This window comes from Sander vitreus, chromosome 5 (assembly GCF_031162955.1).
Source record: "Sander vitreus isolate 19-12246 chromosome 5, sanVit1, whole genome shotgun sequence".
NCBI classification, from domain to species: domain Eukaryota; kingdom Metazoa; phylum Chordata; class Actinopteri; order Perciformes; family Percidae; genus Sander; species Sander vitreus.
In genome coordinates, this window is record NC_135859.1 from 19,568,782 (window position 1) to 19,581,790 (window position 13,009).

At 38.5% G+C, this 13,009-nt stretch overlaps 1 protein-coding gene across 6 annotated transcripts in view; it reads left to right on the plus strand.

The window, feature by feature from the left end:
• Nucleotides 1-13,009, plus strand: part of ccser1 (coiled-coil serine-rich protein 1) — a 137,206-nt gene that overhangs the window by 18,200 nt on the left and 105,997 nt on the right. For all 6 annotated transcript variants that reach the window (XM_078250902.1, XM_078250903.1, XM_078250905.1 and 3 more), the window contains exons 5-6: nucleotides 3,518-3,608; nucleotides 6,556-6,661. In XM_078250902.1, coding sequence (XP_078107028.1) covers nucleotides 3,518-3,608; nucleotides 6,556-6,661 — 197 coding nt within the window. The remainder of the gene's footprint in view (nucleotides 1-3,517; nucleotides 3,609-6,555; nucleotides 6,662-13,009) is intronic.

A 13,009-nucleotide genomic window follows, 5' to 3' on the forward strand; every position in this document is an offset into this window, starting at 1 on the left:
ATCAAATTGTGTAAAGTTGTTTCATGTTTGTAATTACACATGTGCTTTTCTGCTATATGTCAACATGTCTGCTGTATAAAAAGGTCAATAGACATGCAGATGCATTCCAATATGTCCTTGTTAAGTACTTAATCTTCTAGAAATCCTTTCACGTCCAGAATATATATCGCAGATTTAGGAAATGTGGATATCTCACTCTTAAGTTATGACTGTCGTCATGTTTTCTGCCTAAACCGTCTCAGTCACAACATATTCTCATACAGTTTCCAGACTTTACAATACGTGAGAGGAATCATGAATAAAAATATGTACCTCAAATGTATGGCCATGATGAAAATATGGATTCTGTTGCCAACAGAGTCCACAGTATAACGCACAGGGATTAAGTATTTGTCTCTCTTACATTTTAAATGGCATTGCTTGTTGAATATGAAATGTATATTTGTTTTGCTTTGTGATGAGTGATTATTCTGTATTGATGGGAGTAGATAATTTATAAAAAAAATAAATGTCAGGTGATGTAAGTTAGACAGTATGGGTAAAAATCTGTTTCTTTTCATTCAACAAACAGATTTCCGATTTGACTGGACATTCAATCCTTTGATCCCTCAGGCACATTGTAAACACAACTGGCTGTGAAGTGTCAGACAGAATGAAAGTCATTTGTTACTCTGTATATTTTCCATTGCTCGAAGCCATAATACCTGGCTGCAAAGCCAAATCTCTCTCATTTGATCTTAATGCATTTATCACCCCGGAGCACTGAATAAAATGTAATTTTCATAGACTGTATTTGTGATTTCCACACAGTGTGAACAGCAACCAGTGGATTTTAATGGACAGAAAGAACCTCTTGCTTCCTCTTATCCCTGTTTTGAATGTCATTCTGCTTGGCAGTTAAAAGATGGAGCCATCTGTTAATGAGAGCTGAATCTGATATTATCTCTATTAACTCAGGAATTATACTCACTCAAATCACATAAGCGAGGTAAAAAGGTGACATCTCTGGGTTGTAAAATTATATTAATACATTTCTGTGGTTAGAGGGGCACATTAAAATGGGTAATTTAGCTTCAAATGAAGTCTGTGTGCAGTAGTATCACACGGTATGGGTCTTCATTTCTTTTCCAATACCTTTAGCAATTACCTGTAATGCCTGAAATGAGTTCTTCTGTTCAATTGCATTACGCTGAAATGCATTCTGGTCTTTTTCTGATGTTAACTGCGCTCAGCATCCATTTAAAAAAAAAACAGTAATATAGTGTTACACATTCATACATTACAAAGTCCACAGTGGCTTCATGTAGGTACGACCACACACTGATAGCCAGACACGCTCGCTGTTTTTTTCTTTTTCTTTTTTACAACTCACACTCTACCTCTCTCTTTCTCTCTCACTAACACACACACACACACACACACACACACACACACACACACACACACACACACACACACACACACACACACACACACACACACACGCATACACACACGCATACACACACATGGACAGAGGTGTAGTTGAATAGTTAAGCATGTCACTGAGCATTGAGGCTTTTGTACTCCGATGGGAGGAGATCATACAGTGTGGCTGTAAGGTTGTTTATGTCCAAACAACAGTGATGAGAGCTCAACAGAGTTGGTTATTGGATTTTCGTATCCATCTGCATCTGTGATACTCCATGAGACTGGCTCCTGATATTTGCTTTGGTTTACATTTTTCATTTTTTAAGTGCACAGAAGTTCAGACGTCTTTCAACTAATATAAAGTCCTCTGGAAGAATGTAGTTAGCCTCACCCACTTATTTCCATTTTGAAAATCTTGTCTAAAAGGTTGTTTCAGGTAATAAAATGTATTCAGAACCAGGTCCAATCACTACTCATACTGAATAATAGTAATTATTTTGGCTTTGTGAGATTATCAAACTGCTGAGTTTTGCTGCATCAGGTTTCAGTGTACTGTATGAGATAACAAAAAAACAACGTTGTGGTGCTCATTATTACCAGTATTTTCTAAGATCTTATAGTGCACCTACATGGTATGCTGTTTAAATCAAATATGCAGAATTATCTGCAAATAATATTATATTGATCTTGGTATTGCCATGTCCTTGAAGGTCCAGAGTAATTGGAAAGAACCTGCTGATTGTGAGAGTATGGTACCAGGGAAGCCCATGTTGGCAGTCGAGAATTATTTACCTCACGTGGATATATATATGTGTGTGTGTGTGTGTTATTAAGTGAACATACTCGAGTCCTTTTTTACCAATTTAGTTCCCTGCTGTAATTATTTATATGTAGCTACAAAAACACACTATCTTATGCAAGGCTATGTTGTGTTTTAATCAATTTATTTGCTACTCTTTATTATGGTAGCAACAATTTCTGTTCTGCAGTGGGGTTTTCTTCAATGGCCATCAGATGGCAGCATTGACTTTTAAAATGCAACTCAACCAAAAGTAGCATCTGGCATCATTATAATCTGAGAATAATACCAAGAACATCGGAGCATTTACTGAAAGATTACAAGTGAAGATTTTATGGTGGGCATTAAGTCGTGATTCATGACACACTATATGAGTGGGGGGGATGTAGCTCATTTGATAGATAAGGGATTGGGGGGAAAAAAACGTATCTGTAATTTGTAACATCTAAAGATTTCTATTTCTAGGGATATTGTTGATAATTCAAGGCCACCCAGGGTGGAGGGAGGTTTGTGAACATGGGTTTTTGTTGCGTTTTGACTTATTATTGCTGGAGTTCTCTCTAAGGTAGATGGAAAAATGTTGTTGGTGTTAGGATGGCACTTTTTGTTAGATACATTTTTAGAGCCTACAAATTCAAGTTAATGTCATGAGACAAATGCTTTTGAAAGTTTGGATTGTTAATAAAAATGACTAAGTAATCGGCTGGAGAGAGAAGAGAGAAATATTGTGTTTCTTGTTCAGCAGGTATTTTTTGCTTGTGAAGCATGGGGGATGCTGACAGATGTTACACAAAACTACAGCCTGATTTGGCACATGTATTGCTTTCTCAAACAGAACCCTAATTATGCCCATGTAACAGAAGTAGCAATATGTTTTCATGAGCTTGGCTGCAGTGATGAGGGACTAAAGAAATTCCATTCCCTAATAAAAACAACATTGTCATATATAGCGCTTTTCTGGTTTGGGTATCTTTTTTTTCTGAATGTTTTGAGCCACCTGGATTGCTTTTATAAAAAAAACATTAAATAGTTTGCTTTAATGTTGACATATCTTATCCTTGTTTTTAATTTGTATTTTTTTGCCTTTCACCCTCAGGGTTTGCCAAACCTGTTGGATATGTATAAGTGTCCAGCTAAAAACTGTTAGTGTGGTTATAATAACTAGTTCAGACCAACATTTACATTTTACAGTATTTCTTTCTCTATTAGTCTACATTAATCATGCTATTATGAATATAATAATACATCATTATTATTTTGTTAGATGTATATTTTTAATGGTTTTGGGGTTTTGCTTTTTCTCTTCAGGATGTTTTAAACAACCTGGGTTCATCAGAGCTGGATGAAGATGATCTTATGTTAGACCTGGACCTTTCTGATGATCAACGACATCGACATGGTAATATATATATATATATTTTTAAAATAATGTTTTACATAAGATCTGCATCTCTACACAGAAGTCTTTATGGCAAGTGTGTGGGTGAAGCATACGACAGGCTATAGAAGTTACAGATGATACACCAGCTCACGTTTTCACATTTAACTCTATCAAGCAAGTGTCTGTCTACATATTTATGCATTACTGCTCACTTTACAATTACTACAATACTGTTGGTATAGGGTTAAAATCAAATGCATGATCACCACTATCCACAGCCGGGTCAAAACAAGGTCTCGTACTATTCTTATTATCTTAAAGGGGAACTATGCAGTTTTTATTTATTTTTTTAGCTTAATTTACCTTAACTGAACAGTTTCGGAGTCATTGGGATGGTTATATGACTTTTTTCGAGTTGAATGGTGGTCGTCTCGCTTCCCCCTAGCGCCTGTGAGCGGAAAACCACCCTTGCAACATGCGGCCGGTGAGCCGCCAGCCTCAGAGTCAGGAAGTATCGCGTGATATCAGGTCTCGCGATGTAACGAATTACTTCACGGCAATGCACACGTACGCCCATTCAGGAACCGGCTAACAAGGTAGCGATGGAGTTTTTCACACTATCGTCATGGCTGAGCCGGTAAAAAAGAAGCAGAAAGCTAGGAAAGCATTGTTGGAGGAACAGAGAAAGAGGAGACGACTGACCGAGCGAGGAGTCAGACACAAGTAAACATAGGAGCTGCCAAATATCTATTCTGAAGCTGTAGGGGGAGCTCTATAGAGAAACCTGTGAGCAAAACTGCATAGCACCCCTTTAAATAAAAAACAATTCTCCAAAATCATTGTGTAGCTGTTCCTATGGAAAGAAGCTAAGGGCTCGAGAAAATCTGTCACATACAAACTCTTGCCTTTTATCTTTCACTCTCTCTATTCAAGAACATCTGTTCATATTTCTTCATCGTCACTGATTCTTTTTTCCCTCTTATTCGCTTTTCCTCTCTTAACCCCCTTTTTGCTTTATCTCTCTCTCGCTCTCTTTCTCTTCACTCTATTCCATCACATTAAAACATGAAACCAGTACCATCCCTGGTTCTTTTAACATGTGCCACGACTTTGATGTAACTGCCTCATTTACAGTGATTTATCTCCTTTGTTTTTTTTGCCATTTTAGTCACACTCCTCCTGACATGCCTCATGGTTGGCAGGTGACTGTCAGTGGAGAATTATTGCCTGTGCTCTGCCGCCGTGCAGCATAGAGTGCCAAACACAGTAACCCCAACCTCCTTTCATATAACACATAAGGAATCTATTATATTTAATGAGTGTGATGGGTGGCTATAACCACAACACAAATTCTTTCTTTCTTTACAAATTCATGTGTGAATTCCAAACATATTCATGTCTCAAGAAGGAATTTGCTATTTTACTGTGATTAGACGTACAGTAGTAAAGTGAAATGATTAATTGCATTTCAAGATTCAAGATTCAAAATCCTTTATTAGTCCCACGACGGTGAAATTCACACTGTTGCAGCAGCAAGGGATAGGGGACGCTAAACAAACAAGATAAACAAACAATGAAAAAATGTAAAATGTTTTGCAAGCACTATTCTTATTTAATAATTTCTCACAGGAGCATTATGGTAATGGAGCAAAATTGCAAGCCTTTTGCAAATACTGTCAGCATTGATTATTTTTCAGTTTGCAAATGTTTGCTTCATATTAACAAACATCAAACTGCAAAGACACAAAATGTATAGAGTACATCCACTTGAGACAGTTGGTGTTTGGCTGAGCATGTAATGACTCAACTGGTTTAACATGAGCTTGAAATGTGATCACCTTTCATTTCTGTGCTACATTTACCTGTAAATATAGAGACAGGTTACATTTACCCTCAGCTTGACTCTCATGTGTCTCATGTGACTCTTATCTAACAGATCTCAAGCTATATATAAATGTGAGGTTAGAGTCTATCATCTCTCTCTAGGCTACATTTAAGTCCCAGATGGACTCTAAGAATATTACATTTGCAGTCAAATAAAGTAGTAAAATAAGTAAAATGCTCAGCAGCACTGTGAAGTAAAGATTACAACAGGAGCTTCAGCCTCTATAAACTGAATTTCCTGTGCTTATGTGGGTTAGAAAGTTTTGGGAGGGATGGTGGGTTTGAACTGAACATACCCACACACACTGTAGCATGAAATTAAATGCTAGATGAATTGTTCTCATAAAGTCAAGGGACTAAGACTTTGTGCTGGCGATGGGAGAGTAAGGTTCTTCCACACACTGAAATTTGCACCTGCACACATTTATTCAGACAGACAGACAGACCAGATACATGTCAGCGTACATTTGAAGATATATACAGAAAGTCAAACAAACATGACTGGACACACACCCCATCCCGCACATCCACACACCTGCACACTCTCATTGGCACTCCTTATTTTTTTTTACCTCACTCGGGTGGCTTGTTGAAGCCTTGATTAAAAAGCAAGCAGTTTCACATAAATGTATGGCCAACGGTGTTCAGCTGCAGGGCTCTGTGTTCTTAATCCAACTGTGACTCATGCCCTGTGGATTCCCACAGGGACAGAAAGAGAGAGACAGCAGGACCTTTACAAAGACATGAAGAAATGCCAAATCTTCACTTCACTACCAGTTTCTGTTCCACACTGCTCTGTCAAATGTGCCATTAAAAGTATATACTTTTTTTTTTAAACAACTGATAGGTTTAAATAACGACAATACTATCGCTACTGAATTTTAATTAGCCGCTTGTGACATGACTGGTGTTTTATAGCTCTAATTTAATTTGGGAGGAGATGTAAGTAGACAGGTGTTATTTTTGATGAGTAAAATATGTTGTTGTCAGGTTAGGTACTTTGGCACATTTTAGGTGTCAACTGAGATTAAAAAAATCAATGTGATATAATGACTATATGTGTGTTTGGGTGTGTGCACAGTGTCCAGAGAAGACTCCAGCCAGTCCCTGGCTTCCTGTCTCAACCTGCTCCCCTCCCCCATTGACCCATCAGGAGATCGCATCCCAGGGAGGGAAAACAATCAGAGGTATGAATATTTGTATTAATATACTGTGATGCATGCTCTCCCTATAAAGCTATAGGGAGAATGTGCAAACAATGCAGTGCTGTCAGTGTAAGTATGTGAACATTTTGAGCAGATTTTTCTTAAACAAAGCAAATTAAGACAAATAGTTAAAAGATGATGTGTGTGTATTTGTGTATAGATGGGCTAGACATAATAGAGTCACAATCATGGACAGAAAAAGACAGGAGAAAAATTGTCTGGTATTGGCCGGCCTAAAACAGTATTCAATCACATACAATTGGAGCATATGCATGGCTCAAGAACCTGTTTTGATGCCAATTTGTCCACAGGGGCATTTATCCTCTCTATAGTATGTCTACACTACAACAGAGCTTTTTTTACGCCGCACACTCCATTGCCACTTGAGAGACAAAGAGAGAGAGGGAGAGTGTTATTGTCTATTCTAGGAATTGCTGATATTTAATGTTCCCTGTAAATGCGAAACATGTTTTATGTCTTCCCCTCCCTTGGAGATGAGAAGAGACTAGCACAGAAAAACAGAGGGTAAATAAATAAATAAATTCTCTTTGAATGAATATGCAAGCTGTCTTTCTGTTCTCCTCTTACTCCCAGTAGCCAACGGCTGAAAGAGAACACTTAGAGTTTCTGTTTAGGATGGTTCCATATTTGATTTGATTTGGCCACTTGTTTCTTCTTACGCTCAGGAATCAGGATAGGTCTTGCTGGGTACACAGAAATGCGAAAAACGCCCCACGCATCTGCAAAAAGATCTGTGGATAAGGCTTATATTTGGTTTTGTGGAGCCAGTGTGTAATGAAATGGTTGTATCACCATTGGTATCGTCTGGTGATGTATCTGACAAAGCAGTGGGTAATTATACTTTCAGTGATCCCCTTTCTCCTCACTGGTTGAATTTTTTTTTATTTCTGCTCGCACCCATGTAGTAAATATATCTGTCTCTTCCCCCTAAATAAGCTGGCTATGAGCTTCTTTGTTTGTAGAGACAGTGCAGGTCAACTTGTGTGAGTGGTGTTGAGTTAGAGGTTGATCTATACTATACCATTGAGACATTGGACTCAGCCTTGGCTTCTTTATTTCTAAAGAGGGTTTTTATCACGCTTCTATCACTCTTTGAAATTGGCGCTGAATAGAGAAACATGTTCTCTGTCTAGACAGTGTCAGTGTATCATCCAAGTTGGGAATCAACCTTTTCAACTAATCCAAGGTTTTTGTCTGACAGTTAATTGGTTGTTTTATTCATACTGATGTCCCACTTGTCTTGAAAGTACGGAGGATGGTATAAGTATGGAGAAGCATTCATGTCCGCAAGCACGCACCTACGCATGTGCACACATGCACACACGCACACACACACACACACACACACACACACACACACACACACACACACACACACACACACACACACACACATTTGCATTATTCCTCTCTTATATAAGGGTAAGGCTAAAATGTAATCAGTCTGAATCCGGTTTTCTTCTGTTTGGTTGAAACACCAATCAGAGACAATGCATCACGATAGTATCCTTTTAGCAGAGCATGACATTAATGAATGCATAAATGGATGAGGGAATAGGGTATTTGCTGTGTAGCTTCAAATGCCCTAACCTTATTTTGTGGTGATGCTCTGAAAAGATCAGTCAGTTTTAGACATATTTTTAACGAAACTGACTCTAAGTGCTATTCGTGGTAGACCAACTGACATTGATGACTCAAGCCTCCAAAACTGTAGACAAATCTCACAATTTTAACAGTGTGTGTGCTACTGACAGTGAGACAGTTATGCGATGTAGTGGGCATAGGGAGAAGAAGTGTGTGTTCTTCACAGCAAGGGAGTGTTTTTTGTAGCTGAAGTGCAGAGCAGCAGTGTAACCTCAGAAATTGACTGGATGGAAAGAGCGCTTGCAGTTCGATAACAAATCACACCTTTGGGGCTTAGACAGACTCTTCTTTCTTTTGATTTCAAAGTGAATTTTACATTTTGTTTTATATAAATAACGATGGAGTTGGGAATCCATGCCATTAAAACATGTTTTTGACTCTGGAAACACTAGGGCAGGTTACATATTGGAGCCAGGTCTAAGTTTCTTACTCTCAACACAAGGCTGCTGACGTGTTAATTTCCTACTGGAAAATGTAGTCTGTGAGTGTTGAAGCTGAGATTGGAGTGGGAAAAGAGAGCAAAATGTGTTTGCCCAGGGCTTGCTCTTTCTCTCTCAGTCTCTTTCGCTTTCTGTCTCAGGTCCCACAATCCCGCAAGGGGACATTGATTTGCTGGAGGCAAAGCAAGCTCCCATCTAGTCATACACAAGAAAACAAAAACACACGTGCACGCATGCATGCACGCACGCACACACACCAGTGTTGGGCACGTTACTTCCAAAATGTAATACATTATAGATGACTAGTTACTGTCATTTGAGAGTAATTAGTTACATTACAATATTACTGTTTCCGAATTGTAATGCTAAACACTACTTTTGCGTTACTTTTGATTTACTTTCAGCAAAATAACAGCGGAAGTAGGCTATGACTTAGCAGGTAGCTTGTGAATTTCCCCACGGGATCATTGAAATCTCGTCTTCATCCACTTTAATACATCATAGTTTATTCATAATATTTAGTATTTACTGTATTTACTACTTGACTTTGAACTGTGGTTGAGTAGAAGTATAAAGTAGGAGAAAATGAAATTATTCAATTATAAGTACCTTACAATTGTATTGAAGTACAGCATAGTTACTGTCCACTGCTGATAAAATGTAATGATATTACGTGTAGCAAGCCTAAACATGAATTTCCGAGATGTTTATATCCGTCAGCAGCTCGGACACACGGCTGTCCGCGCTGACGTACCGTCACCTGTTGGGACACAGATGTTGTCCGTAGCCTACTGTCTCTGGTTCTGTTCTCTGACGACGGGAATAGTGACATGGCAGCTCGCTTCAACGGAGTGAAATAACTTCTGAAAATAATGTCCATGTCGCAAATGTATCCGTCCCTGCAGTCATCTCAACCATCATATTCCAGCAACAGGAAATAACACTCACAGACTTTTTTTTCTGTGCTGAAATGTTTTGTGGTGTTGGTCATTCTTAAAAAAACAAAACACCACTAAATGTCAGGTTAAAATACGTAGTAACTCACGTTACTGAGACTGTAACGGGTATAATATTACTGAAATGTTATTAGTAATGCGTTATATTACTGCGTTACAGCAAAAAGGAATACATTACTGTAAAGGCGTTACTCCCATCACTCACTCACACACACACACACACACACACACACACACACACACACACACACACACACACACACACACACACACACACACACACACACACACACCTGTCAGTCAGTCAGCCTCTCCAGAGAGAGTATCAGCTGCAGGATACTGCTGGCTGTCTGACAGGCTGCACAAAACATCTGCCGTACACACATGCACACACACAGTCTTGCACGCATACCTCTTTGATGAATGACATTTTGATGATTTTGATGGCAAGCATTTCATTCTCTGTTTATTACTTTGTAAACGTACATACCTCAATAACAAAGCTACAGCAGTAAAGTCCATGTGCTAAATAGTAGTTTCCATTTCTCTGTGGGTGCACACAGTAGGTGTGTAGAGGGAGAGAGACAGACGGAAAGGGGGAGATGGAAGGAGAGCTGGGGAGAGAAGAAAGACTGGAAACATTAGTGTGTGTGTATATATATATATATACATATATATATATATTCACTTGAATATAGGACAAAGACATATGTAGTCATAATGTCCCCCATCACCTTGTACTTGCTGCACAGTAGCTGGTGAGCAGGGATCAGTATACAGTATACAGTACTCTACAATAGTTTTGAATCATGTAATTATGACAGGTTGGGATAAGAAAAAAAGGGGTGAGAATAAAGGGAGAGTAGAGTATGAGGTTTAGTAATGCCACTTTAGATGCTTCAAGGGCTGCAACTAACGATTGATGATTATTGATCATTATCGATTAATCTGCTGATTTGCACTTTTGCTTAAAAAATGACTTTAACCTGTTATTCGTATATCAAAATAGTTGCAGATACATTTTTTGTCTATCGACAAATTCGTTAATTGACTGATCGTTGCAGATCTAGAGGTTTCCACTTCAATGGCTGCAGTAGCTTTATAGCAAACAACTATATATATATATATATATATATATATATATATATATATATATATATATATATAGCAGTGTTGCTTTCTAATGAACTTTTAACCCAGCAGCTTTGTTTGCTTGCATTTCATTTCAATGCTGAAAACACCAAATGCATGCAGTCATCTACATTTTCACACAACATACAGTAGATGGGCCAAAAATACTTTTTTGGCATAAGTTCATGTGCTGTGTTACATAAAGCCCTCGTCATGGAACTTTTGCCAGTTGCAGCTCTTACTCTAGATAATATTGTTATATATCTTCACTGCATGACAATGAGTGTGCCTCAGAATGGCTTTTGGTTGGTGGAAGAGGGGGGCGGAGGGCGTATTAGAAGGTGAATACTGATGTTATTGTTTGTGTGATATATCTTAATGTCTTGTGTTAAGACATCGACTCCTCCCTCTCCTATAGAAAAAGACAAATGTTCGAATGTTGACAGTTGCGGTATAATGTAGCTTGCCTGTTGCTATGGTAACGGCAGTCTGCCTGTTGAGTTTTCCTCTTCCATTCTTCTTTTCTTTCCCCGTTTTCTCTTTTCATTGCTTCAATGTTGATTACTATGCAGAAGACAAACACTCAGAGGTGTCCTTGTCTGTCCATATCCAGTGGACACTCATGAAGTCTCAATTCCCATATCTCCTTTTGATTTGAGGATGACTCTACAGCCATAACATTCACATGCTCTTGCGATGCCATAATAAGATTTATTAGGGAAAATGTCCACATTTGTGAACAGGTCCCAATTTAACCCAAATTACAAACATTCACTCACATGCACATTTATGAAAACAGAAGGCATCAAGAATCCAGCTGAGCCGTGGCCGGGTTAGCTCAGTTGGTAGAGCAGGCGCACATATATAGAGGTTTATTCCTCGACGCAGCGGCCGCAGGTTTATCTCCGACCTGCGGTCCTTTGCTGCATGTCATTCCCCCTCTCTCTCCCCTTTCATGTCTTCATCTCTCCTGTGAAAATAAAATAATCTTAAAAAAAAAAGCATCCAGCTGAGCCTTTGAATTGAGCTGGGGACAGATAAAATGCACTGCAGTGTGATTTTTCAGACATAGACACACACACAGCATACAGAGGGAGTATGAGGGAACCCAGAGTAGATTTTCTTTGCTCTCTGTTTAATTTGCTGGAAATATAAAGAATCAAAATGTATTTAGTGGTGACAAAGCTCAGTATTTTATCTTGTATTAATCTATGCTTTTTAGACTGTTTTACATTATATATAACTTTATTTGAGGCGTTTTCAATATACAGAAATGAGCATACATACATATACAAACAAACTCGAGACACAGTCCCACATTGTTGCCCTCCCCTTCTCCCTCCCCATACATAAAAAAATAAATAAATAAGTAAATAAATAAAATAAAACAAGATCCAATTCTACAGAGGTATATCAATGGGCTAGTCAGACAGATGACTAAAGAGGGCGCTTAGATAACATGAGCTGTTAGAGATTCAACTCCTTCACATATTCGATGAAGGGAGTCCACACTCTATTGAATGTGTCACAAGAACCTTTCAGTGTATGTCTAATCTTTTCTAGATGGAGTAAAGATAGCACCTCCTGGATCCATCTCCTGAAGGGTGGACATTTATTAGATTCCAATTCATTAAGATTACTCTACGTGTTATGAGACCACAGAACGCTATTGCTCTCTTTTGTGTTCTTGTGGTCTGTATTTCCGAGGGTGTGACTCCAAATATAGCAGTAAGTGGATTGGGTTTGAGTGATGTGTTGCCGATACATTCTTTTTTTAATTTTCTCACAGTCCGAGCCAGCAGATTGCTTGTACTAGCTAAACATCATGCTCTTCAAAAGGGAGGTAAAGCTATGGCTTTCTGCTCTCACACTCATTTTTAATTAATTTAAAATCCTATCCTGTAATCTGCGCCTGTTGTCATGCATAGTCCATTGCTGTTGCTTCTAGTTTTTATCTCTTTATTAAATGTTCAACACAGGGAGACTAATTAGTGTTGGCTTCCGGTTTTTCCTTCTTGCTTTGAGTGGGAACTTGTTGTTCTGATTTGTATCGCAGAGAAAAACATCAGATTGGCAATGAATAAGTAATTACTTTGCTTTCCATTACTTAGTGGTCTGTTCCAGGAATCATTGAAGAG